Genomic DNA, 26826 nt, shown 5'->3' on the forward strand with positions numbered 1-26826 from the left:
GTATAATAATAATAATAATAATAATAATAATAATAATAAAACATTAAGTCCACAAAATAATTTGAAATAATTAATTAATGTTTATTTAGTAATTTATGAAAATTTTAAAATATCTAAATACTAATTATTTACTAAAGAAATAATAATTAAAACATAATTACTAATTAAAGTAATTTAAAAAGACTAAGATATTACTTAATTGCCAAAAAAAAAAAACATCTTGTGAAGTGTAGCAGCCCGGCTATATGTTTAGAATACTCCTAATGTATTTCAAGAGTATAGCTTTAAATATTAATATATTTTAACAGTATCGTCGCTATACTTTGAGAATATTATTATATATTAAAGAAGTATACAGCCGTATGGGTATACGTTTACTTCAAGCCGTCTAGCCGGGCGGCTATACTATTTAAATATTAATATAGTTCAAGCGTATAGCCGAACGGCTTCACTCTTAGAATAATATTCTTATATATACAGCCGCACGGCTATACGATTTAAATATTAATATAGTTCAAGCGTATTGCCGAGCGGATACTCTTATAATATTTTTACATATTAAAATCGTCTAGCCGTGCGGCTATACTCTTAGAATAGCGGGCAGCTATACGTTTTAAATAGTATAGCCGCGCGGCTATATGCTTAGAATATTCTTATATATTAAAAGAGTATGGCCGCGCGGCCATACTGTTAGAACAATCCTATATATTCAAAGAGTATAGCCGCCCGGCGATACTGGTTCAAGAGTCCGGCCGGCTATAGAATATTACTTAATTGTAAATACTCGGCTATGCTCTTAGAATATTACTTAATTGTAAATACTCGGCTATACTCTTAGAATATTACTTAATTGTAAATACTAAACTAAGCAAACTAATTTTGTATAAAAATCAAAACATAATTACTAATTAAAGTAATTTAAAAATGCTAAGATTTTACTTCATTACAACAACAACAAAAAACCATTTTGTGAAGTATAGCCGCTCGGCTATACGTTTAGAGCACTCCTAATGTATTTCGAGAGTATAGACCTCTCCTGTTTTTACTTTTCTCCTAAGCAAAGCAAAGGCTCTAACAACTCTTAACTATGTTCCTCAAAAGCTGTAGTTTTAAGATATCAATAAAATACAAGTTTACAACAATGTGCCCACATTTTGAAGCTGATACTTTCCGACATGGCCCAAGCTCTAAAATCGTTTATCATCATTTATCATTTTTATAATTAAAAAAAAATCAAAAGTAAAAGAGGTTAGGTCGTGTGGGGTATTTGGGCTTCAAAGGATTTCATTGCCAAGAAACCCTTGTTTTTTTATCTGTTTTTTGAGCAAGGGCAGAGGCACTTGCATGATATTTTTCTTCAAGAAAATGATTGTAAGGGTGTTCTTTTTGCTAACAAAGACGACACCAGGAGTGATATTGATGAGTATCTGAGATTTCAAACTGGAGAAAACTATATATGGTATAATGATAATGAGATCCTTGTGAAGCCTCTCAATGAACAAACAACCCCCTCCTTTATGAGCATCCATGGATTAACACTCAAGGAAAACAGTTCTTCTGGGTTCACTACATGCACCTTAAATTGTCCCAAAAAGAAAAAGAAAAAAGGAATGCACCTTAAATTAACCTCAACTAAACCTGATAAAAAAAGCACAGGAGATGAACTGAAAGAGACTTGTATAAAACTAACAGAACTGAAAGAGAGAGTGATATTAAATAGACAACAGAGTTTTTTACACCAAAAGAACCAGATACGGAACAACCAGCGCCAAAATGAACCGAAAATCAACATCTTACGGGTTACAGTCCCTAATCAGTTTATTTATAACCCCATATGGTAGCAAAATAACCCTCAAAAGAGAATACCCTATCCATGATACACAACTTTATTCTTTTTCAATTTTGAAAAGCCTTAAGAGGGTCTTTAGGGTCTATGTTATTTATAAGTGGGAGATCAACTGGCAAAGATTCTAGAGTCAAGCCTTCGTTCTTCAGCTTCAGAACCACCTCCTCAATCACAACCATGTTCCCCTGCGGAGTAAGGTGCAAGCCATCCCTGCAATTCCAATCAACAACACAATATCACATGCTTATGTCTTTTCCTTACAACTCACTTTTGCCTACATAGGCAGAAAACAAGGTGGCTCCAGAGGTACAGAAACCCAAAAACTTAAAGCCAGTGCAAAAGGCACCGTCCAGCCAAGGGCTCATGGAACCAAATTCTTATAGTACAACTTCTTAAAGGTTTACCAAACATTTTTGAAGCCGGAATTGACTCAAAAAGCGAGCCTGCAGACATATTCAACAGCCCGTTGATATGCCCCAGTCCAATGTAAATTTATAATTAACCAATTAACAGAACAAGAAGATTCAGAATTAGAAAATGTGCAAGTTCTCGATAGAATCATGCATGCTAGCTACAGACATACAAGTTCATTCATGTACATAAACAAGTAAGATCAGATTATCAGATGAGCTGAGTTGGCATATTAAATGTTAGAGAGATCATAGGTAATGTGAGGCGAACATATATATGAAATTGGTGCATGCCAATGCTTAGTAAAACTGCAAGCAGACAAATATTACATGCTGAGAGACAGAGAGACCTTAGATGAGCTTTTTCCCAGTCAGGAAACTGCTGCATTTTAGTCCAAAGATCTATTACTGGGTTCCCACTTTCTCGAGCTACAGCAACACATGCCTCTGAATAAGCACCAGCAGCTTTATTTGTCCTCTCAGGCAGATTGGATGGATTATCAATATAGGGATGTCTGAATCAAAAACATATATAACTAAAATCAAACTTTTTTGTTGTCAGTTGATGTAAATATCTTAACATAAAATAAGCAAGAAATTTACATTATGGTTCAAGAATCAAAGATAATTAATATGAAACCCAAAATGAAACATAAATGATATAATGGGACTAAAAAAAATATAAATAGTAAAACCATACCGAAGGCGCCCATCTTCATCTATTGGAGGAGGGGTGATAAGGAGAATGCGAGTCGTAGGCCATCGCTTCTGAAAGCCAATAGAAAAGAAGAAAACGTAAACATGTAGAAAGTCGAAACGAAAATCGAAACATAACTTGAACAAAAAGTTAATTTTATATGCAGACACCTATTGAAAACAATTTTTATTTCACATAAAAGCGAATGTATAAATTTTTATTGTTTGGTAAGTACAAATGACCGGTAGTACGTATGTAAGAAATGTCTGCTTTTGGTGTAACAGAGATGTAAGCTTATAGACGGGCTCAAATGCACTGCAAACAAACGCAAACCACACTTAGCAAATTGATTCCACCATCACTATCAACCATTTTTAAGTTGCCTTGTACAACAGGAAATCAAAAGATGCCTAAACTGATACGTATATTAGGTTCATTATTTGTGACTAGGAAAGAAACCTAAACAGAAGGACCAGATTCACCCTAATGCTGTTGCTTTATCAGCTCTATATCTGTCCACACTGTAGAACTTAACGTACACGAGATCTCCATAAATCACAGGCTCTGCAGCTTTCATTTCTGCCATCATTTCCACTTTATGATGGCAATCACCACCATTGTTCCCCACATGCATGATGCATCATATATTAAACAAGACCTGTTTATACCATATCAAACCAGACAATCAAAGAACGACACGTGGAACAAGGGACCCATGAGGAGGAGCCGCTAAACGGGTAACCAATTGCGCCCCACAAAGTACCATCGGCAAGATGTGAGTCTTTGGCACCATGGACTGCCGATCGTATCAAAAGACCACACTTCATTAGAGATTTCTCATAAGGACAAGTGGCACCTCCTCGAGCAATGCCCACATTCCCACATTGAAATTCCACTCAAGATGCACATCTCCCAACATCTATAAAAAGGGGCACAAGTCCCCAAAACAAGGTAACTGGACCTTCGGCTACTTAGCCATCACTCTGTTCGGATCATTATTCACTCCATAATTGATACTAACTTAAGCATCGGAGAGCCTTTGGCCGGTACCAAAGGTCTTACCGCTCGTTTTTGTCTTGCAGAATATCCACGCTGCCAAAGACCACGTAGGGCCAAAGGTGATGTCATTATGAAGTTGGGCCCAAAAGTATCCGACCATTTTTGAGCATCAACAAGACCTATTGGCTTGAAAGATGGAAATAGAACTCTAATAATAACTTTTCTTTCCCTCCTTTTTTTCTCGTGTTTCAGATAAACTAAAGTTCCAATGCAAAAGCAATACCTACTAGCAGGACTTCTGCAAAAGTTACACCTATTGGGCATCAGATTCAAATGAACGACATGCAAGAACCAATATGAATCAGCGAATCTGAAATTTCTCCTGGACTATATATTTTTGCCTAGAACAGTCTTAGCATGTGAAACATACGTCTCACAAATGTCCACTGTCACAGACTGACACGTCTTTACCCAAACAAAAGGTTAAAACAAACCATGATTCTAAGAACTTTCATCATTTCATTTTCATGGAAGTGAAGTGACCAGAAGTGCGGTCAAAGAATTGAGACATCAACAAGGCACAAGAAGCAAACAAATAAGAAACCAACAAGGGGAACGCAAAGACACGCAAAACCCAACTGACAACCACGTAACTTGTGAAGTCGTGGGCCTTAGAGTAACAGTAAAATCCCATCGATAGCCATATAAACCAACTTTTAGGTCCCCAACCTAACTAAAAATTAATTAATAAATAATAAAAGATAGACTTTTAGGCTTTTAAGAGCATCTCCAACAGACTCTTTATCCTCTCATCCCTAACTACTTTGGCTAAAAAGAAGGAAAATCCTCCTCCAGCCTACTACCTACTTGGCTCTCTATTTTGGAGAACCAACTTTTGGCTCTCTACATCTCGCAAGGAGGAGAGATAATTTGGCTAGGAGGAGAGAGAGATAGAGACATTTGGGAGGTTGGTGGGGTTGAGTTTCTACTCTCTTTTTTTATATTTTAAATATATTGGATTTGCAAGAGAAAGAAGGAGAAAGAGAGAGAATAATAATAAGGATACTCCCCGCTTCCAATATACGGAAAGATACTCGCCCAAGATATTATACAATACGTATACATTTATAGGCATGTCAGAAATTAAGCCGAGGGCCACCATTGCTCTACTCCTAGTGGCTATGGCCTCCTCCTGTTTAGGGGTGGGCATCGAGACCAGGAAATCGGAACAAGAAGCCGCACCCGATAGAAAAAATCGGAAAAACACCATGTTGACTAAAAAGTCAATGAATTGGCATCGGAACTATTTAAACCGATTTCGGTGCCAGTTTCACACCTTACAAAACTGGACTGAACCCGCTGCGTATTTTTTTATATTTATTTTTAAATTATTTAAGTCCAATGCTTAATTTCTAATTTCATAACTAATATTTCTCCAAGCCTAACTTCAAAGCACCTTTCTTTTTTATGTCCAATCATCTCTTGTATGAAATTGATATATTTGTGAATTTTTAAGCAAAAAAAATAAAATTTTAGTTGGAATTTGTAAAAATATATTAAAAAATATCCGGTTTGAAACCAAAAAAACCGAAAATGGCACTAGAACTTATTTAAATTGGACCGACTGGTTTTATATATATATATATATATATATAAATTTTTTTTTTTAAAAAAAAACCAAAATTGAACCAAACCGCACCGATTAAATAGTACCACTTTCAATTTCAATACGACATAAAAACCGAACCGAACCGAGATAAAATCGCGCCCACCCCTGCTCCTTTTAGTCAAAAGAGAAGACCATCCTGAGAAAGACGGATGGTTGATTAGCTGCGCTTCCCAGCACACTTGAGCAGCAAAAGAGCAAACATACCATCTCTCAAACCCATTAATATTTGGTTCTGTGCACAGTTGGCCTTTGATTCTTCAAAATCTTAAGGCTTGATTTTGCAAGTATAATCATATCTGAACAAAACCCACATCTTTAATCCCAAAAAAATGAAACTTTTATTGTCTAATACGGTGATTTCAGCTTCAAAGCAGACTGTTGTCTAAGAAATTATGAACCTTGGTTATATGTGTAATTGTTTACCTTGAGAAAAGAGACAATGGAGTGGAGATTTTGCTTGTACTCGTTGACAGGCACGTGTTGAAAAGCAGAGCATCTATCGGGGAGGCAAGCGTCATTAGCGCCAAAGAAGACGGTGACAGCTAGTGGGGCATCTTCTCTGTTTTCACTGCTCGGAAAGACCCTCTCCAAAACTTGCAGAGCCCACCTCGTGTTGTAGCCACTGTACCCTCTTAGCACCACGTCAACCTGGTCAAGCCCGTCATCAAAAATCAAAACCCAGAATACCAAATCGCACAAAGATGACCAAAGACTCTGACTTTATTTCATACCGTGCGAGAGAAATGATGGGCAAGAGAGGCACCCCAGCCACCATCACCGAAAGACTCCTCGGTGATTGAGTCACCAAAAAGGTAAATCTTTGGCCTCATCTTTTGATTTGATGAGAGAGAGAGAGAGAGAGAGAGAGAGTCTACGGCTGGCTGTGTGTGTTGTTGGTCTCGTTTCAGGGACTGCGATTTTATTTGAACGAGCGAGTGGCTGACCAATTCTGAACTTTATTTTTGTTTCTCCTTCTAATGCTTATAATGTATAAATATACAATATAATAGCTATTATTACTTCTCAAGTTTCGTACCAAACAAATAAAAATTTCTTGTCAAGTTTCACGTGGCATGCGATGCGACACCTCAAGTCAAACCGCGCTATGCTGCCTTTGCTTTCTGGTCCCCTGCCTGTATTTAGAGATCTCAAGTGGACTCTTTATTCTCTCATTTCTAGTTACACTCTTTCTTCCGGCAGACTCCCTACTTGACTCTCTACATTTAGCGCGAGGAGGAGAGAGAAATTGAGGCTCACCAAACTAATCAATGTGCCTACACAAAATGACTTCATTTGGACGTGATACAAAAATGTAGAATATTTATGATACATACAACACTTGAGAAAAAATAAACAATAATGCATATATGCATGCCCTCGCAAGCATGGGTTGGGGTTGGGCCCATGAGGCACTTTGTTAATTATGATGGATGGTGAAAGAAAGAGAAAGCCTAACCATTTGTTGAACGTGTGGAGATCAACAACCCTTTTGTAAAGAGTGTAAAGTCTCCTTTCCTCTTAAGCATTTCTCATCATACCTAACAATAATATATAATTAAGGAATGCCTATTGTCTACTTCAGGATTTACTATTTGCACGCCCTCACAGCCACTTTAATGGGATCGCATCATTCACATCCATCAACCAAGTCAAGTATGATTATAGGTTTTATTCATTTCTTGCCTATAACTCAGTCATTAAAACACACATGAAATGGTTGTGATGCATTACTAAGTAAATGTATAGAATGTATCGCAATCGCCTATATTTAGAGTCCATTTGAGAGTGTGTGAAATCAAATGAGTTTTATTTTTTCGTCAAGTTCAATTCTCATACGTTGATTAGAATAAATATTTCTCTATTCACGTTTCATTGAGCAGAGATAGAGACAATAACGATACAATGATACAAGAATGGGAAAGTTTCTCTCCCTAAACATGAGAAGTGCTTCACATATGCAGGTCTATTGAATTCTTTCATAATTAATCACAGCTGGGTTAATGGTTTAATAGCTTTGTGTTTAATATTATATTAGGTCGATCTTGTGGCTTTCGTTTTCATGGTAGGCAACAAAATTTTGTTAGGTTTTGATGAAAGAAAGCCCACCACTAAAGCAATTATTTACCCAAAAAATCATCAGGGAAGCTATAATTATTGATTAGTGCAATCGCAAAAAGTTGGATTTGCAAAGCAAATGCCACCAATTAGTTTGTAATTTACGTAGCTTTGCAATGCAACGTTATTACATTATAATTTTCTAACAAAATGTGGTGACCACTCAATGAAGAGGAAAGCAAGAGGTATTTGAATTCCACCAATCCACTCAATGAGGGGTTGTGTGTGTGTGAAGGCTTTGTAAAATCATTTGGAAGGTGTTTTCCTTTCCCTACAATGAAGAAAAGTTCGTCATGCGTACTCACTTTTTTTTCTTTCTATTATTATTATTATTATTATTATTATATAAACGTAGTCACTTTTCTTAAAATAATAACCAAAGCTAAATATTTTTCATAAATAGATATACATATATAAAGGCAGAGGTCTAAGGGTAAAATATTCATAATATCAAAATTGTTATTAATTAAAAAAATATTAAGACATGAAACTATTTATTTATTTTTGTTAAAGTTAAGAAGGATGATGGAGAAAACTCGCACACAGTACCATGATGATTTGAATTTAGCACCACTTAGATTGGATGCACACCAAAGAATAAGACACGAGGCAATCCAACCCATTAATAAGAAATGAAACTATTCATTAAATGAGAAAAATATAATAAATTAATAAAATTCCATATTAAAAAAAATTTAAATAAAAAACAAAACGAGAACATGAGTCCTATGGGATAAATTTTTATCTTTTTAAAATGTAAATATGAAATACGTAATGGGTAGGCCTTATTATGACACTGGGTTTTGGCCCAAATGAAACTAAAGGGTCGAATCCTTCACAACTTTTTTGCAGTGCCTTCTATGCTTAATTTAAGACTTGAACAACTGGTATCAGATCCAAAGGGTGAAAATGAAGAATGGGAAAGTACTCACAATCAGACCGTCCATGTTCTTCTCACCCCAAAACCATACGACGCTTGTCCCACCAAATCCAGTTTTCCCGCTAAGCTATGTCGCTTCCCCAATTGCCACCACTCTAGCCTCTTCTCTACAGCACTACATCAATTCAGAAAACCCTTCCCATGGCCAAAAGATTCATACCCATATTCTCAAAACTGGATTCAGACCCAATATCAATGTTTCCATTAAACTGCTTATACTGCACCTGAAATGCGGTTCAATGAAATATGCGCGCCAAGTGTTTGATGAATCGCCTGCACAAACTCTGTCTGCTTATAATTATTTGATTGGTGGATACCTCAAACGCGGGAAAGTTGAAGAATTGCTTAACTTGGTTCGCAGACTTGTTTCATCTGGTGAAAAGCCTGATGGGTATACGTTTTCTATGGTCTTGAAAGCCTCTACTTGCGCTGGCAATGCAACATTTCCATGGAGTTTAGGAGTGGTGCATGCCCAGATAATAAAATCAGATGTTGAGCCTGATGATGTTCTTTATACTGTGCTTGTTGACTCTTACATTAAGAATGGGAAGGTCGGCTATGCGAGGACTGTGTTTGATACGATGTTGGAAAAGAATGTTATATGTTCAACATCGATGATTTCCGGGTATATGAATCAAGGCTCTGTGGAAGATGCTGAAGATATATTCAGGAGAACGGTTGAAAAAGATGCTGTGGTATTTAACGCAATGATTGAAGGTTACAGCAAATCAACTGAATATGCTTGGAGATCACTTGAAGTTTACGTTGACATGCAACGGTTGAATTTCCGACCTAATATGTCCACGTTTGCTAGTGTTATTGGAGCTTGCTCGGTGTTGGCAGCATTTGAAGTTGGCCAGCAAGTCCAAAGTCAACTTATGAAGACCGAATTATTTTGGGATATAAAGATGGGAAGTGCTCTTATAGACATGTATTCAAAATGTGGAAGAATTGAGGATGCACAGAGAATTTTTGACCACATGCCTCAAAAAAATGTATTTTCGTGGACTTCAATGATCGATGGCTATGGGAAGAATGGATATCCTGATGAAGCACTTGAGCTCTTTAGTATAATGCAAAGAGAACACCAAATTGAACCCAATTTTGTCACATTCCTCAGTGCTCTATCAGCTTGTGGACATGCTGGTCTGGTTGACAAAGGCCATGAGATATTTGAAAGCATGAATAGGGACTACTCACTAAAACCAAGAATGGAGCATTATGCTTGCATGGTTGATCTATTGGGGCGCGCAGGAAGTTTGCATCAAGCATGGGAGCTGGCAATGGGGATGCCTGAGAAGCCCAACTCCGATGTTTGGGCTGCTCTTCTTAGTTCAAGTACTCTACATGGTGATGTTGAGATGGCAAGTATAGCTGCCAAGGAACTTTTTAAGTTAAATCCGGATGGTCGGCCAGGTGCATATGTTGCATTCTCTAATACTTTGGCAGCCGCTGGGAAATGGGACAATGTAAGTGAGCTTAGAGAGAAAATGAAGGTAAGAGGAATATCTAAAGACATCGCCTGCAGTTGGGTTGGTACTGATAGTGGTTGATGATCAGCCCTTTCCCCTGTTTTTGTAGCTCCAATCCAAATGCTAAATTGAATTGGTTCACTGAAAACAAAATAAAAGGTTGACAGTTGAGGACTTTAAAGCCAATATATGCCAACTGGTAGAGCACGAGATGTTGAAGCTGCAGGGAGCCTCAAGGAAAGTCTAGTAGTTTCTAAACCTAGTGAACAAATAAAGGGAGCTGCTGCATACTGCAAACTCAGCCAGTGGTTAATCCAATTCAGGCAATCGGACTGACTCAGCTTTTTGGGGAGAACGGAAAGCTGCTTAATTTGGCAAACCATAACTGAGCTCAGACTCAGAGGTAATTAAAGCTGTTCTAATCTTTGACAAGGAGATATTTGTTCTGGTGCAGAAAGAATCGGATTATAGTGTACTGTTGAGTATACCAGTCCATAGTTGAAGCTTTTTCACTGTCAAAGTTAAACCATAAACCACAGTATGATGAGATTTGTTGCTCAATAATTAAATATTTATCTGGTACATAAAAAGGCATAGGCATTGTGGCCATCACAGCTACATCTTCAGAATGTCAAATTAAATTACCTTCTACTGATCTACTACAACTGAATTCACCAAAAGAAATATAAAAAAGAAGAAGAAGTTGAGAAGCTATTGAATTGCATAAAGAAAATTATATTAAATATTAAATTGCAAGTTCGTATTGTAATTGGATTCTAGAAAGGAGGTTTGTTGGTCAAGGAAAGTGGGAGGAGGACGTGGAAATCTATTATTGGTTTGGTTGATTCCTCCGGTCTTTTCAATATGGTTAATCTTGGTTCAATTACGTATCACAAAAAAAAAGGAGTTTGGACTTTTGGGTATGGCCCGTAAAGGCGGCAGCAGAGAACAGGTCTCTCCTGTTTGTCTCTGTCATCAATTAATATTATATATTATATACTCCGTCCAGAACAAGGAAACCAAAAGCCAAAGAAGCTGCCTATAGTTTATTGTCTTCTACAATCAACAACTACACAGAAGAAGAAACCAAAGAAGAAGACCAAAGCAAGAAGAAGAAGAAGAAGAAGCTATGAGCTGCTGTTGCGGAGATGATTGCGAATGCAGGCCTTTGGGGTTTTTAATTGGCCTGCCCTTTGCCTTCATCTCTCTTCTCCTCTCCGTTGTGGGTGTGTTCATCTGGATTGTTGGGTTAGTTTCACTCTCTCTCTTCCTTTTCATCAGAATTTCAAGGACTTTTCTTTCTTCATGTCAAGATAGTGAAATTCTTTATATGGTAGTGCTACCACTAACTAAATTGAATTTTTTTTTTTTGGGTGTGTGTGATGATTGCAGGTTGGCGTTGACTTGCATATGTCCATGCTGCTTGTGCGTGACGATCGTAGTTGAGCTTGCACTGGGGTTGATCAAGGCTCCCTTTTCGGTCATGAAGTGGTTCACATCTAAGATTCCTTGTTAGATTTCACTATTTGATAGTATTTTTTGTTCATTGGTTGTTGACCTTCAAAAGGCATGGGGTCCTTTGGTTCCCCAGCCCATCTTTGTTCATTCATAGTTTCTTTCAATCTTTCCTCTTTCTATTCATTTTTGTTGAATATTTATTCAATGAATTTATGGGGTAATATATCAAAATTTGTGTTCCAGTTAGAAGCTATTATTGGTTTACTAGATGCAATTCTGCGCTATAGTAGAATTTCACCACAATGGATTTTTATTTTTTAATACAAGCGATATTGGGGGGCTTTCTCACACACAGACTATCAAGATGACATGAGAATTTGAATTTGAGACCACTAGTCTGCAAATTAATGCCCTTTATCATTGGACTAGACTCCATTGCCATGAATTTTGTATTTTTGGTCGGAGCGAGCCTTGCAAAACTTAAAAAAATGGTGCCTAACCTCACATGGAGTTGCTAAACATGCAAGATCCTTGATTTAGGGACATAGCCACTCCCTTTTAAATATGAGTATGTAGGGGATATCTTATGGGAGAGAAATAACTACCCGTTGATGTGGTTTATGCTCTTTTGTGCATGTCTCTCTCCTTCACAAAATCAAAGGAGTGTAACCCTTGTGACATGTTAGTTCGAACGCCTAGATGATGACATGGCATATTATAGTGAGCGTGACAACGTAATAAGGCAATCAAACGATTAATCTAAAAGAATCAAGCTTGGAATCCACCAAATATGATAAAACCTCTCGTTTATTGAATTCATAATGATAACATACTACTCTAGTCATGGGCTAAAGTTGGTTTAAATACTCCTAAAACCCCTAGGAAACAAAAGGGAATTAAAAGAGAAATTAACAAAAGTTTCCAAAAGCTTGCAAAATATTGAAATTCTCGTTTGGACTGCTAAATGATCTTGAATGCCCGAAAAAGCTCATACGTCATGACAAAGCGATGTGTTTTACTCGTGGTGCCGTTCTCTTCAAAAAGGTGGGTCATGGGCCCAAATCGGAAATTGGTGCCAAACTTGCAACTTGTTGGTTTTGCCTTTACGTGAGCGACGTTCCAACTCTTCTTCTATCACCTCAGTCATCTGTTCTACATTGGGATGTATGCAAAATTTCCACAAAAGAGGATTTTAGTTCAAACACTTCAACATGAGTTACCAAGCAACAAACACATACGAAAAGAATTCGAATTTAGAACTTCTAACAAGATTGTGCATAATATCACGCCCAATAGGTAGTTGGTAACGAATAAACTCTTTGCAGAATCTATTCCACGTTTCAATATGTGAAAAGAGAGAATTCGATTAGTTGTAATTGGTAAGAAAGAAAACACTTTCAGAAAAACGCCTTGGCAAGTCTTTTGGAATTTGGCAAAGACTAATGGAAAGAGTAAACCCAAAACAAAAACAAACCAAACCATAATAAACAAAGACGTCAGAATTGAAAGTGAAAAAACCAGCAATCAGCTTTGGTTTTGTGGTCTTCCCAAACGATGGTCTGGTCTTTTGCCTTCCTTTTTTCCTATTCAAAATCCAAAAAATTCCAAGATTCCCATCTCATAGTGATTAGAATAATCAAACCTACGGCCCAAAACCACAACCACCCCTCGAAACCCAACTAAAACGCCAATGACCAACAAGACCTGCCTTCCAAATTCCACCTTCAAACATATAAAATAAAACCAACCACATTTCTTTGCTTCTTTCTTTAATTAATATTTCAACATTTTTTCCACTTAGAAGTGCTAATATTTTAACATTTTGTCCTTTCAAAAGTGACATTAAAAAAAGAATCGAACATAAAACCTCGAGTCGTTTTACCACATTAATTACAACTATCATTTTTAATAACTCGCCCATAGATAGTTTACAAAACCAGCACTAACCCAAGTGTATAAAATACTATACAACCACCAAAACCTCTCTAAAAATCCACAGCTAATTAATCATCACTCAAACTTCATTATACCCAAAAATATACACATGGAAGGGTTCCGACCCGCCAGCTCAACTGGCACCCTGGGCCGCCACCTGGCTCGGCGGCTTGTCGAGATCGGCGTCCACGACGTCTTCTCCGTCCCTGGCGACTTCAACTTAACCCTCCTCGACCACCTACTTGCCGAGCCCGGCCTCAACCTCATCGGCTGCTGCAACGAGCTCAACGCCGGCTACGCCGCCGACGGCTACGCGCGTGCAAGGGGCGTCGGCGCGTGCGTCGTCACCTTTACAGTCGGCGGGCTCAGCGTCTTGAACGCCATCGCTGGTGCGTGCAGTGAGAACTTGCCGGTCATTTGCATAGTCGGTGGGCCGAACTCCAACGACTACGGCACGAATCGGATCCTCCACCACACAATCGGGTTACCCGATTTCTCTCAGGAGCTTCGCTGCTTTCAAACCGTCACCTGCCACCAGGTAAGCTCATATTGCTCTACTTTTTTCTTAAAGTTTACATTTTTACTTTTTGGTGTAATTGTAATGGATAGGCCGTGGTGAACAATTTGGAAGATGCACATGAGCTAATTGACACAGCAATCTCAACAGCATTGAAAGAGAGCAAGCCTGTATATATCAGCATAGGCTGTAATTTGTCCGCAATTCCTCACCCCACATTTGCTAGAGACCCAGTGCCCTTCTTCCTTGCTCCAAAAGTAAGCAACCAGCTAGGGTTAGAGGCAGCAGTTGAAGCCACTGCTGCTTTTCTAAACAAGGCTGTGAAGCCTGTGATTATAGGTGGACCCAAATTAAGAGTGAAAAAGGCACAGCAGGCCTTTGTGGAGCTTGCAGATGCTAGTGGCTACCCAATTGCTGTTATGCCATCTGGTAAGGGGCTGGTGCCTGAGCACCACCCACATTTCATTGGGACCTATTGGGGTGCTGTGAGCTCTAGCTTCTGTGGTGAGATTGTGGAGTCTGCTGATGCTTATGTTTTTGTGGGTCCTATTTTCAATGATTATAGCTCTGTTGGGTACTCCTTGCTCATCAAGAAGGAGAAAGCGATTATTGTGGAGCCGAACCGTGTGACCATTGGTGATGGTCCATCGTTTGGCTGGGTTTTCATGGCTGACTTCTTAAGTGCATTGGCCAAGAAGCTGAAGAAAAACAGTAATGCTGTTGAAAATTACCATCGGATCTTCATTCCCCCCGGCATCCCTCTAAGGAGTGAGAGGGATGAACCTCTGAGAGTCAATATTCTGTTTAAGCACGTTCAGGTAAAAGCAATGTTCTTTCTTGTGTTTTGGTCCATGTTCTGTTTGTGGTTCTTGTATTGAGATTTATAATTTTTATTTGAAATTTGTAACAGGAGATTATCACTGGAGACTCTGCTATAATTGCGGAAACTGGAGACTCATGGTTCAATTGTCAGAAGCTCCGCCTCCCTGAGAATTGTGGGTAAGACACAATTTCCTTGCACGACTCATTTATGTAGTTCTTAAGCACAACCATGTGTAACTATGTATATTAAGCAACAGGCTGGCAACTGGTTCTTTCCATTTTATTCAGGTATGAATTCCAGATGCAATATGGATCTATTGGATGGTCAGTGGGCGCCACTCTTGGCTATGCTCAGGGCGCCAAAGATAAACGTGTCATTGCTTTCATTGGTGATGGGAGTTTCCAGGTTAGTTGTATGATATATCAGATTAATATAACAACACAGAACTGCAATGTAGAAACAAACAATAAATAAGTACAAATAATGCAGGATAAGATTGATAAGCAACAGTTTGTACCAACACTCCACTTTTCTGTGGAGCTTTTTTCTCGAAATAGTTTACGTATGTTCGAGAGATATGTGGCACATGGTTAATGGTATTTGTTTTCAGGTGACTGCCCAGGACATTTCAACAATGATCCGATGTGGGCAAAACACCATTATATTTCTTATCAACAATGGAGGCTATACAATCGAAGTAGAGATTCATGACGGTCCATACAATGTGATTAAGAACTGGAACTACACTGGTCTTGTTGATGCCATCCACAATGGCGAAGGCAAATGCTGGACTACCAAGGTTAGCTTAAAAGAATCAACTTTACTTGCTTGAATGTTACCTTATTTTTGTCGTAAACATTTTCCGCTCTTGAATCGAGAAATGACAGTTGGTGTAAATACAGGTACGCACAGAGGAGGATTTAACAGAAGCAATCGCGAAAGCAACAGGGGAGCACAAGGATAGTTTATGCTTCATTGAAGTTTTTGTGCACAAGGACGACACTAGCAAAGAGCTGCTGGAATGGGGATCCCGAGTTTCAGCCGCCAACAGTCGGCCACCAAATCCTCAGTAGCAGATTGGGAGTTGAACGAGTCAAAACTCGGAACATCTGAGACTTGAAAGAGTTTTAAAGCTCCAACAGCCCACCTGAGAGAAGATAAAAAAATGACTGTATTTAGAAATAAGAGAGAGGAACAGGGTAGGTATCTGGGTTGGCCTCTCTGTTGTAACAATGTAATTTTTGCTGGCTTGATTATGTGTATACCTTGTTGAATATGTACGAGTTTGAAATATTCTAAATCCAACCGGAATTTACTCCAGTTTTTTATTTTTTATTTCGTAAAAAAAACCATAAATAAATAAATAAATATGAAAGAAAATTCCATTACATACGGATTCAAATTTCAGTTAGGAAGAGGTTGAAACCGTTAAAAAGTAGAGTGAAAGTATCCGGTAAATCGGAAAAATGAGTGCCACTGTGAGCATGTTGATGTCTGCTCCCAGAACAGCCGTCCGATCGTACTCGTCATCATCTCAGCCGCAGCGCAAAGTCACCATTTTGGGAGCCGCCGGAGGCATAGGCCAGCCACTGTCGCTCCTCATGAAGCTCAACCCTCTCGTCTCCTCCCTCTCCCTGTACGACATAGCCGGCACTCCCGGCGTCGCCGCTGACGTCAGCCACGTCAACACCCTCGCTCAGGTCTCGGGGTTCGCAGGCGAACAGCAGCTCGGGAAAGCGCTTGAGGGATCCGACCTCGTCATCATCCCGGCCGGCGTTCCCAGAAAGCCCGGAATGACGCGCGATGATCTATTCAACATCAATGCCGGCATCGTCAAGTCTTTGAGCGCTGCCATTGCCAAGTTCTGTCCCAATGTCAGTCGATGCCCTCATTCTCTTAACCTCTGTTCTCAAATTCATACATTTTTAAAAAAATTAAGATTTATTTAATCTTTTTTTTTTTTGTAATTTTGAAATAGGCGTTGGTTAATATGATTAGCAATCCGGTGAATTCAACGGTCCCGATTGCGGCGGAGGTGTTCAAGAAGGCAGGGATGTTCGATGAGAAGAAGCTGTTTGGGGTGACAACGCTTGATGTCGTCAGGGCTAAAACTTTCTATGCGGGCAAAGCTAACGTTGAGGCCTCTGGTAAACTTTTCTTTCTCAGTTTTTCCCATTTTTCTGTATGAAAATTTTGAAATGAGTTTATTCTGTTGTGCATTTCAGAAGTTGATGTTCCTGTAGTTGGTGGTCATGCTGGAATAACCATCCTTCCTCTGTTCTCTCAAGTATTCTTTCGTCTTTCTACCTGCTTTCGCTTTGTCCTTTGACCCGGCTGAATATTTTGTTTTCTTTCTAACAAGATTAAAGCTGATTTTTTATGAATAATGTTCATAGGTGACCCTAAAGTCGAAGACTTTGTTGGATGAAGAGATCAAAGCTCTTACCAAGAGAACACAAGATGGAGGGACAGAGGTTGTTGAAGCAAAGGCTGGAAAAGGATCTGCTACTCTATCAATGGCGTAAGTTTGCGAGGTTCTTCCCTTAGTTTCTTGAGGAAGTTTGAATTTCACTACGAAGATAATTTTAGGTGGAAATTGTGGCTTTGGTTATTGTTTCCAAATAATTTGATTAGGGTAGAAAGGACATGACATGTTTACCAGAGAATCACCTTTCTCTTTTTTCTTCTTCCCATGTTCTTTGTGTTTGTTTGCCTTGGTTTTGTCTGTGTGCTTTCGGGAGCTGAGGGTTCAAGTCTCCTGCAGTTATGCTGGGGCAATTTTCGCCGATGCTTGCTTGAAGGGTCTAAACGGGGCTCCAGATGTTGTTGAATGCTCTTTTGTGCAATCAAGTGTTACAGAATTGCCTTTGTTTGCCTCTAAGGTAAGTGAACTAGTTGATTCGGACGCTTCTCTTAAGTTAATCTTTATGTTGTTAGATGGAATGCTTCTCTTAAGTTAAGCTCAATGTAACATGTGGTGCTGGTGCAGGTAAGGCTAGGAAAGAATGGCGTGGAGGAAGTTCTTGGATTGGGACCTTTGTCGGACTACGAGAAGCAAGGCCTACAAAGTCTAATACCTGAGCTTAAAGCCTCTATAGAGAAGGGAATAAAGTTTGCTAAAGAAAGTTAGTTAACCTGAATAACTTGCACAAGATTTTAGTTCTATTTCTGCAACATTTTTGTTCCACTAAGCTATTTGGAGCTAGCTTTGTTGCCTCCAAACATCAATTTAATAAATGTGAGCAGTATTTGTTCCTTTTGCAATCTGCAGTTGGAGGTTTTCATTGGTTTGGAAATCTACTTTTCGACATGGTGATAGATTTTAGACATGTTGGCAATCCCGTCCAGTATGATGCTAAATCATAAACTTTTTAACGATTTCAGTCGAAATCGGAATTTCCCATCCAACTTATGCTTTATAATCATATTGTGTAGTATAAAGTCGAGCTAGCTTAAAGAAGCTGTTTTAATATAAAGATAGAGAGAGAAAGATAGAGAGAGAGAGCTTTAAATATTAATTGCTATTTAGAGATAGAGGTAGACATTAAATTTTTATTTAAACCCAAACATACATCATACAATACTCAACTATGATCGAGGGCTCTCATTTTGCAGATCGATCGCTCTATCGAGGCCCAGAGCATTACGAAGGCCCATACACCACTAAGTTGAGCTCAAAAAGTGCCGAACCACTTTTTCGCATCAACATTCTAAAAAGAAGTAGTTCGACTTTATTTCAAGTATTTTGGATGTTTATATAATTTAACACGCACACATACACACCATATCAGAGAGAGAGAGAGAGAGATGAGTTCACTGGGGTGGTCTTTTCAGGCATATTTGATGAACCTCATCCTCATCCTCATCCTCATACCAGTTATCATCATCCCTCTTGTGCTTGGTCGCTACAATTCAATCATCAGCTTTGGAGATTCACTTACTGATACAGGCAACTTTTACAACAGCTACCCTAACAAATCTCTCAACTTCTTCCACCCGCCATATGGACAGACCTACTTTCATCATCCCACGGGACGATGCTCGGATGGTCGTTTAGTCATAGACTTCATTGGTACTCATTCGCTTATATGTATATATCTGACTTTTTTCATCAGCTTTTCATGTAACTTTCACTTCATTTTTTGCAGCTGAGTTTCTGGGACTTCCACTAGTACCACCTTATCTTGAAAGCCAGAACAGTAATCAAAGTGTCCAGAACTTTGAAGCGGGTGTGAATTTTGCAGTGGCAGGAGCCACGGCGTTAGATGCTGCCTTTCTTGAAGAAATGGGGGATTCTACTCCATCTACCAACTCTCTAAGCATTCAACTGGAGTGGTTCAAACAAATGCTGCCATCTCTATGCAACACATCTTCAGGTAATTAGTTCCCAATTTTGTTTTCTCATTATATTTTTGTGTTTCCTTTACTTGAAATTATTTCCTGTCCACCTGCTTATGTGGTTGGCTACAATTTCAATGCCTCCACCAAACCTAGATGATAACTTTAATAATTGGACTTGGTGGACCTGAATTGACTTGGTTGATTGATCTGTTATATATTTGATTTTTATTTGGGAGATTTACTATTATACCCAATATGGGAGCCAAATTATAAAAAAACCTATATGAAATGGATTTTAGAACCACACTCAAAACTCATTTACAACATAACAACAAAGCTTTTAAATTCTTTTAAATTACAAAACTGCCATTAATTTTTTAAAACAAACCCAACTCCAAAATCTCATAAAAAGAGCCAAAACACTCAATAGGGTATCAAAGTAATTTAATAATCAAAATTAAATTCAATATGGCCAACTATCATTATTTGAGTTTTTTTTGGCTTTGCTTATAGAAATTAAATGGTATAGGGTTTATCTATATTATTAATGCTAAGAATTTGTATATTACTAAATATCTCTTTTTATTTCTGATTAATTACAGACCGCAAGAAACTCCTTTCATCTTCTCTAATTCTAATGGGAGAGATTGGAGGCAACGATTACAACAATCCATTGCTTGCAGGAAAAAGTATAGAAAAGGTTCAAGCGTATGTACCATTAGTGATAGAAAGAATTGTTTCAACCATCAATGTAAGAGTTGGAACCATAGTTGCTACTAGGATAGTCTGCTTTCTTCAATGTTGGCTATGAATTACAGGCTTGCCTAATTTCCTATGGCTGCGTGGTCTGCAGGAGTTAATCGAGCTCGGGGCGGCAACACTTTTGGTACCAGGCAACTTTCCAATTGGTTGCCTTCCTGCTTATCTAACAAAATATGAGAGTTCAGATAAGAACCAATATGACCCTTCAACTGGCTGTCTAAACTGGTTAAACAAGTTTTCTGGGTATCACAATGATCAGCTTCAGATAGAACTAAGTCGGATTCGAAGGCTTCATCCTCAGGTCACTATCATTTATGCAGATTATTACAATGCCATGCTGCAATTATATCAGTCTCCAGACCAATTTGGTACGTGTCTATCTACCTATTTTCACAATTTATGATAAATAAATAAAAAAGAGTAATACTAATAATAATGAAGATTAATGTGATTGCAGGATTTATTGGGGAGACTAGCAAAGCATGCTGTGGAGGAGGAGGACCATACAACTACAACACATCCGCACTATGTGGGGATGCAGGGGCAAGTGTTTGTGAGAACCCTGCACAGTTTATCAGCTGGGATGGCCTGCACTCCACTGAAGCAGCATACAGGTGGATAACCAAGGCTATATTACAAGGAAATTACATCGTTCCACGCGTTTCCACTTTGTGTGATTCACTAGTGTGACTGAGACAGACACCAATAGCTAACTACTCAAAAAAGTTCTATTTAGAGTATCCACAATCATGTTCTTTATTTTCTTAGTTAAAATCTAGTTAAAAACACTAAAAAACTATTCTAGGAGCTCCTTACAAAATTTCAACTCCAACAATCCTCTCAAGTTTAGGGAATCATAAATGATTTATTTTTTTTTTTTTTAGTCTAACATAAATGCTCATTCATCATATAAAATAATAATAATAAATAGTTAACATTAAATAAATACTTAAAATAGCATTAAAGTAAAGCAGTATTTAATTATAGGAAGCCATTAGAAATACTTTCTCTCTCCTCGTATTTAGAGATCCTCCAGCACAAGCCCAAACCTGGGCAAATGGCAGCCCCATGCCCCAAACCCTCCCTCCAAGGCCCAAGGTCCAGCCCACGAGCAAGAATTGTATAGACTGTTGCTCGAAGGATGCTGACGTCATCCATTGATTTTCAAATTTTTTTACTGTTGGCGCATGGATTACACACACAAACAGTTAAAAAAATTTGAAAATCAGCCGCTGACCCACAGTTGCTAGAAACCAACGGCTACAAGCCACGTGGCTTCTCAGTAGTCTCCGATCCAAAAATCTTATCCAATCCAACAGCTCTCCAATTTTTGGCTTTAAAAAAATTGAAAAAAAAAGGTATAAAATATCAAAAAATTCTTGAAATTTTTTTTCTATAAATATCTACCAATATTATTCACTTTCCACACTAAATCTTTATACAAATTCATCTCATTCCAATATTTTTCATTGGAGTAAGTTTGCGAGGTTCTTCCCTTAGTTTCTTGGGGAAGTTCAAATTTCACTACGAAGATAGTTTTAGGTGGAAATTGGGGCTTTGGTTATTGTTTCCAAATAATTTGATTAGGGTAGAAAGGACATGACATGTTTACCAGAGAATCAACCTTTCTCTTTTTTCTTCTTCCCGTGTTCTCTGTGTTTGCCATGGTTTTGTCTGTGTGCTTTCGGGAGCTGAGGGTTCAAGTCTTCTTCTGCAGCTATGCCGGGGCAATTTTCGCCGATGCTTGCTTGAAGGGTCTAAACGGGGTTCCAGATGTTGTTGAATGCTCTTTTGTGCAATCAAGTGTTACAGAATTGCCTTTGTTTGCCTCTAAGGTAAGTGAACTAGTTGATTTGGACGCTTCTCTTAAGTTATAATCTTTATGTTGTTAGATGGAATGCTTCTCTTAAGTTAAGATCAATGTAACATGTGGTGCTGGTGCAGGTAAGGCTAGGAAAGAATGGCGTGGAGGAAGTTCTTGGATTGGGACCTTTGTCGGACTACGAGAAGCAAGGCCTACAAAGTCTAATACCTGAGCTTAAAGCCTCTATAGAGAAGGGAATAAAGTAAAGAAAGTTGCTAAAGAAAGTTAGTTAACCTGAATAACTGCACAAGGTTTTAGTTCTATTTCTATAACATTTTTGTTCCACTAAGCTATTTGGAGCTAAGCTTTGTTGCCTCCAAACATCAATTTAATAAAGGGAGTTTCACTAAAACACCCAAAATGTGAAATTATAAAAAAACCCAAGCACTATTTAAACATATAAACACACCCAAAACCCATCATTACACACACTCAAAACCCATTTATAAATACACCCAAAAAGTTGATTTGGGGTTCCTTTTGCAATATGCAGTTGGAGGTTCTCATTGGTTTGGAAATTTACTTTTTGACAGGGTGATAGATCCGTCCGGTATGATGCTAAATCATAAACTTTTGAACGGTTTTGGTCGAAATCGGAATTTCCCATCCAACTTATGCTTTATACTCATATCATGTAGTATAAAGTCAAGCTATTGACCAAAAAAAAAAAAAGTCAAGCTAGCTTAAAGAAGTAGTTTTAATATAAAGATAGAGAGAGAGATAGGGAGAGAGAGCTTTAAATATAAATTGCTATTTAGAGATAGGGGTAGGCATTAAATTTTTATTTAAACCCAAACTAACATCGTATAATACTCAACTATGATCTGTTTCTTTCGTAGACTGTTAGGTTTTCTCGTGGGGGAGGTAGGCATGAAAGATGGTTTGATTGGTGGGTATAGAGCATTAAACAGCTGGAAGATTTTCTACCCCTTATTGTTGAAGGAATTACTAATGCCACCAATATATGCCAATCATATATCAAGCATACATATTCACGAGTCAATTTTACATCAGAGATCCTATGTTCGAATTCCCTTCCCTCAATATCATTTGTATTACATAAAAACTTTGATGGCATCACATTTGTTATTACATGAGGTCAAGTTTTATTTGCATAATTCAAAAAAAAAAAAAAAAAAAGTGAATTAAGATTTTGCTGGGGTCAACTTTGACGGAAATACTGTAATTAAAAAGGACGGAACACAATTATTGCCATTGCTTGGTTTCACGAACGACCGGATTTTAGATGTCGTAAAGTCTAGCTCAAGAAAATTAAAAACGGACATGGTTTGGTTTCACGAACTCAATCTCAATCAATCCACCTGTTATCTTACATTACAATTTACAAGTCAACCACCATATCTGAGATTTTTTTTGGTATCAGCTTCTGCTTCTCTCATATAACTTTCAGTCTTTGAATTTATCTTTTGCAGCTGAGTTTCTGGAACCAATTGTTACAAGTCTACAAAGTCGATCTGTTTTACTGTGGGACAAACACTAGATTAGGTATATTTGAAGTGCTAAAGATGCAGAGTTTCCAAATGCTGAAGCGGAACACACGATGAAACTTTTCGATTCATATCATTGCAGGATTATCGGGGGAACTCCAAAAACATGCTGTGGAGGAGGAGGGCCATACAATTACAACTTATCGGCACAATGTGGTTCTGCACAGGCAAGTGCCTGTGATATTTATAAATTGGGATGGTATATACTTCACTGAGGCAGCGTATAGGTGGATAACCAATGCTTTGTTAAAAGGAAAAATACACCATTCCCCCAATAGGCACCTTGTGTGTTTCAGAGGTGTGACCTCTGTTATTCCAACAACTACCAACCGGTCTACACAAATGGCAAAGATTTCCAGCGAATTTATTTTCCCCATATTATCTGCTCATATCCTGTGTAGGTAGATTCTGCTTATGGCGCACATTTAATGGTGTCCACCGTACCTAACATTCTAAAAAGAAGTAGTTCGACTTTAGTTCAAGTATTTTGGATGTGTATAATTTAACACGCACTCATACACACCATATCACAGAGAGAGAGAGAGACAGAGAGAGATGAGTTCAATGGGGTGGTCTTTTCAGGCATATTTGATGAACCTCATCCTCATCCTCATCCTCATACCAGTTATCATCATCCCTCTTGTGCTTGGTTGCTACAATTCAATCATCGCCTTTGGAGATTCACTTACTGATACAGGCAACTTATACAACAGCTACCCTAACAAATCTCTCAACTTCTTCCACCCGCCATATGGAGAGACCTACTTTCATCATCCCACGGGACGATGCTCGGATGGTCGTCTAGTCATAGACTTCATTGGTACTCATTCACTTATATGTATATATCTGAATTTTTTCATCAGCTTCTCATGTAACTTTCACTTCATTTTTTGCAGCTGAGTTTCTGGGACTTCCACTAGTACCACCTTATCTTGAAAGCCAGGACAGTAATCAAAGTGTCCAGAACTTTGAAGCGGGTGTGAATTTTGCAGTAGTAGGAGCTACGGCGTTAGATGCTGCCTTTCTTGAAGAAATGGGGGATTCTACTGCATTTACCAACAACTCTCTAAGCATTCAACTGGAGTGGTTCAAACAAATGCTGCCATCTCTATGCAACACATCTTCAGGTAATTAGTTCCCAATTTTGTTTTCTCATTATATTTTTGTGTTTCTTTTACTTGAAATTATTTCCTGTCCACTTGTGTTAGTTTATAGGGGGAAACATATTGGCTTATTGGCCTCCTTAACATATTGGCTTATTGGCCACTACACTTGTTTTAATTAGCTTGGGCTATATGGCCCATCACTTAGATTAATTTGGGTACAAGGCTTCAGAGAGGAGTAGGCTTATTGGCCTTCAACAACTAGAAAGTGTTTACTAGGCCTATTGGCCTTTTGGCTTATTGGCCTCTTCTCTCCTTGCTGGCTATTTGGCCTTTTCTCACTCTCCCTTAGCTTTGTGCAAGAGACTACGTCTATTTATACACTCAAGCTGCCGCCATTGTCCAAGTCCCACCGACTTGGACAATCTCTCCTAGCCACATATTTTATTTCTCTAGACTTTTCTCCAAGGTTGCATGTGGCTGCCGACTTCCCATCAAGCTATAGTACTTTCTTCAAGTTTCTAGATTTTTCTACAAATATGCTTTAATTTCAACAACTTGCTTATGTGGTTGGCTGCACTTTCAAAGCCTCGACCAGACCTAGATGATAACTAATTGGACTTGGTGGACCGGAATTGACTTGGTTGATTGATCTGTTAATTGATTTTTATTTCTGATTAATTACAGACTGCAACAAACTCCTTTCAACTTCTCTAATTCTAATGGGAGAGATTGGAGGCAACGATTACAACAATGCATTGCTTGCAGGAAAAAGTATAGAAAAGGTTCAAGCGTATGTACCATTAGTGATAGAAACAATTGCTTCAACCATCAATGTAAGAGTTGGAACCATAGTCGATACCAGAGTAGTCTGCTTTCTTCAATGTTGGCTATGAATTACAGGCTTGCCTAATTTCCTATGGCTGCATGGTCTGCAGGAGTTAATCGAGCTCGGGGCGGCAACACTTTTGGTACCAGGCAAACCTTCCAATTGGTTGCACTCCTGCTTATCTAACAGAATATGAGAGTTCAGATAAGAGCCAATATGACCCTTCAACTGGCTGTATAAACTGGTTAAACAAGTTTTCTGGGTATCACAATGATCAGCTTCAGATAGAACTGAGTCGGATTCGAAGGCTTCATCCTCAGGTCACTATCATTTATGCAGATTATTACAATGCCATGCTGCAATTATATCAGTCTCCAGACCAATTTGGTACGTGTCTATCTACCTATTTCACAATTTATGATAAATAAATAAAAAATACTAATACTAATAATAATGAAGATTAATGTGATTGCAGGATTTATTGGGGAGATTAGCAAAGCATGCTGTGGAGGAGGAGGGCCATACAACTACAACGCATCCGCACTATGTGGGGATGCAGGGGCAAGTGTTTGTGACAACCCTGCACAGTTTATCAGCTGGGATGGCCTGCACTCCACTGAAGCAGCATACAGGTGGATAACCAAGGCTATATTACAAGGAAATTACACCGTTCCACGCGTTTCCACTTTGTGTGATTCACCAGTGTGACTAAGACAGACACCAACAGCTAACTACTCAAAAAGTTCTATTTAGAGCATCCACAATCATGCTCCTTATTTTCTTAGTTAAACTCTAGTTAAAAACACTAAAGCCCTGTTTGGTTCATGGAAAGGAGGCTTGGGAATGGAAATCAATTGATTTCCCATGTTTGGTAAGTCTAGGTATAGGAAATCGTATTGCCGACTCATGGGAAAGTAGGGAAAGTGAAGCCATCCTCCAAACTTGGGTTTTGTTTTCCCTCATCATGGGAAAGTTTGGAAAAATGAGCTAACATTAAATACATATTTTTTATGATCATTTTATCCCCATTAACAATTTAATTACAATATATCATTAAATGCATTATTTTTTTTATTTGATTTAATATGGGTATAATTGAAAATTTATACAAATTTTGTTTTCCATTCATTCTCAAAACAAACATGAAAAAGAAAATAAAGTGATATTTCCCGGTTACTTTCCCAAAGCATTACCAAATGTGGAAAATGAATCTTTCATTCTCATTCATTGGGGAATGACATGGGAAATGATTTCCCCTCAATTTCATTCCATAAACCAAACGGGGCCTAAAAAGCTATTCTAGGAGCTCCTTATAAAATTTCAACTCCAACAATCCTCTCTAGTTTATGGAATCATAAATGATTTATTTCTTTTTTTAGTCTAGCATAAATGCTCATTCTTCATATAAAATAATAATAAAAAATAGTTAACATTAAATAAATACTTAAAATAGCATAAAGTAAAGCAGTATTTAATTATAGAGAGCCATTAGAGTCCTTTCTCTCTCATCGTATTAAGAGAACCTCTAGCATAAGCCC

The 26826-nt window shown here is 38.2% G+C and overlaps 7 protein-coding genes across 7 annotated transcripts; 6 read left to right on the plus strand and 1 right to left on the minus strand.

Annotated features, from left to right (window-relative positions):
- Positions 1 to 1682: 1682 nt before the first annotated feature.
- Positions 1683 to 6713, minus strand: LOC103324863 (SGNH hydrolase-type esterase superfamily protein). Its single transcript, XM_008226980.3, has 5 exons — positions 6353 to 6713; positions 6045 to 6269; positions 2957 to 3024; positions 2607 to 2771; positions 1683 to 2056 (listed from the first exon to the last, which is right to left on the minus strand). The coding sequence occupies exons 1-5, from the start codon at positions 6449 to 6451 to the stop codon at positions 1897 to 1899; spliced, it is 717 nt and encodes a 238-aa protein (XP_008225202.1). The 5' UTR covers positions 6452 to 6713; the 3' UTR covers positions 1683 to 1896.
- A 1896-nt stretch (positions 6714 to 8609) lies between these two features.
- Positions 8610 to 10742, plus strand: LOC103324864 (Tetratricopeptide repeat (TPR)-like superfamily protein). The gene has a single exon (XM_008226981.2). It carries the CDS (start codon positions 8646 to 8648, stop codon positions 10227 to 10229), a length of 1584 nt encoding a protein of 527 aa, XP_008225203.2. The 5' UTR covers positions 8610 to 8645; the 3' UTR covers positions 10230 to 10742.
- Positions 10743 to 11144: 402 nt separating this feature from the next.
- Positions 11145 to 11855, plus strand: LOC103324866 (signaling peptide TAXIMIN 1-like). Its single transcript, XM_008226982.3, has 2 exons — positions 11145 to 11396; positions 11541 to 11855. The coding sequence occupies exons 1-2, from the start codon at positions 11278 to 11280 to the stop codon at positions 11662 to 11664; spliced, it is 243 nt and encodes an 80-aa protein (XP_008225204.1). The 5' UTR covers positions 11145 to 11277; the 3' UTR covers positions 11665 to 11855.
- Positions 11856 to 13543: 1688 nt separating this feature from the next.
- Positions 13544 to 16201, plus strand: LOC103324867 (pyruvate decarboxylase 1). The gene is made up of 6 exons (XM_008226983.3): positions 13544 to 14079; positions 14151 to 14876; positions 14969 to 15057; positions 15169 to 15286; positions 15492 to 15680; positions 15784 to 16201. The coding sequence occupies exons 1-6, from the start codon at positions 13651 to 13653 to the stop codon at positions 15952 to 15954; spliced, it is 1722 nt and encodes a 573-aa protein (XP_008225205.2). The 5' UTR covers positions 13544 to 13650; the 3' UTR covers positions 15955 to 16201.
- Positions 16202 to 16329: 128 nt separating this feature from the next.
- LOC103324868 (malate dehydrogenase, mitochondrial-like) lies at positions 16330 to 18145 on the plus strand. The gene is made up of 6 exons (XM_008226984.3): positions 16330 to 16755; positions 16860 to 17028; positions 17107 to 17168; positions 17278 to 17402; positions 17646 to 17763; positions 17871 to 18145. Exons 1-6 carry the CDS (start codon positions 16348 to 16350, stop codon positions 18009 to 18011), a joined length of 1023 nt encoding a protein of 340 aa, XP_008225206.2. The 5' UTR covers positions 16330 to 16347; the 3' UTR covers positions 18012 to 18145.
- A 359-nt stretch (positions 18146 to 18504) lies between these two features.
- On the plus strand, positions 18505 to 20724 carry LOC103324878 (GDSL esterase/lipase At2g27360-like). Its single transcript, XM_089047925.1, has 5 exons — positions 18505 to 18953; positions 19030 to 19257; positions 19825 to 19973; positions 20076 to 20352; positions 20442 to 20724. Exons 1-5 carry the CDS (start codon positions 18689 to 18691, stop codon positions 20672 to 20674), a joined length of 1152 nt encoding a protein of 383 aa, XP_088904051.1. The 5' UTR covers positions 18505 to 18688; the 3' UTR covers positions 20675 to 20724.
- A 3064-nt stretch (positions 20725 to 23788) lies between these two features.
- Positions 23789 to 26302, plus strand: LOC148918428 (GDSL esterase/lipase At1g28590-like). Its single transcript, XM_016793075.2, is given in 6 exon segments — positions 23789 to 24176; positions 24253 to 24483; positions 25147 to 25295; positions 25398 to 25439; positions 25441 to 25675; positions 25764 to 26302. Coding segments are annotated over 6 exon segments (1155 nt in total). The 5' UTR covers positions 23789 to 23911; the 3' UTR covers positions 25997 to 26302.
- The last annotated feature ends 524 nt before the right edge of the window (positions 26303 to 26826 follow it).

This window comes from Prunus mume, linkage group LG3, assembly GCF_029339155.1.
Source record: "Prunus mume cultivar Tortuosa linkage group LG3, ASM2933915v1, whole genome shotgun sequence".
Taxonomy (NCBI): domain Eukaryota; kingdom Viridiplantae; phylum Streptophyta; class Magnoliopsida; order Rosales; family Rosaceae; genus Prunus; species Prunus mume.

Bases quoted from the DNA above. Each gene is read 5' to 3' on its own strand.
- LOC103324863 (XM_008226980.3), bottom strand. From the start codon at position 6,451: ATGAGGCCAAAGATTTACCTTTTTGGTGACTCAATCACCGAGGAGTCT. The intron at 3,025-6,044 runs GTAAACAATTAC...ATTGGCTTTCAG, and splicing joins CCATTGTCTCTTTTCTCAAG to AAGCGATGGCCTACGACTCG. The intron at 2,772-2,956 runs GTATGGTTTTAC...TTTTTGATTCAG, and splicing joins GATGAAGATGGGCGCCTTCG to ACATCCCTATATTGATAATC.
- LOC103324864 (XM_008226981.2), top strand. From the start codon at position 8,646: ATGAAGAATGGGAAAGTACTCACAATCAGACCGTCCATGTTCTTCTCA.
- LOC103324866 (XM_008226982.3), top strand. From the start codon at position 11,278: ATGAGCTGCTGTTGCGGAGATGATTGCGAATGCAGGCCTTTGGGGTTT. The intron at 11,397-11,540 runs GTTAGTTTCACT...TGATGATTGCAG, and splicing joins GTGTTCATCTGGATTGTTGG to GTTGGCGTTGACTTGCATAT.
- LOC103324867 (XM_008226983.3), top strand. From the start codon at position 13,651: ATGGAAGGGTTCCGACCCGCCAGCTCAACTGGCACCCTGGGCCGCCAC. The intron at 15,058-15,168 runs GTAAGACACAAT...CATTTTATTCAG, and splicing joins CGCCTCCCTGAGAATTGTGG to GTATGAATTCCAGATGCAAT. The intron at 15,287-15,491 runs GTTAGTTGTATG...ATTTGTTTTCAG, and splicing joins TTGGTGATGGGAGTTTCCAG to GTGACTGCCCAGGACATTTC.
- LOC103324868 (XM_008226984.3), top strand. From the start codon at position 16,348: ATGAGTGCCACTGTGAGCATGTTGATGTCTGCTCCCAGAACAGCCGTC. The intron at 17,403-17,645 runs GTAAGTTTGCGA...AGTCTCCTGCAG, and splicing joins TCTGCTACTCTATCAATGGC to TTATGCTGGGGCAATTTTCG. The intron at 17,764-17,870 runs GTAAGTGAACTA...GTGCTGGTGCAG, and splicing joins TGCCTTTGTTTGCCTCTAAG to GTAAGGCTAGGAAAGAATGG.
- LOC103324878 (XM_089047925.1), top strand. From the start codon at position 18,689: ATGAGTTCACTGGGGTGGTCTTTTCAGGCATATTTGATGAACCTCATC. The intron at 18,954-19,029 runs GTACTCATTCGC...CATTTTTTGCAG, and splicing joins TTTAGTCATAGACTTCATTG to CTGAGTTTCTGGGACTTCCA. The intron at 19,258-19,824 runs GTAATTAGTTCC...GATTAATTACAG, and splicing joins TCTATGCAACACATCTTCAG to ACCGCAAGAAACTCCTTTCA.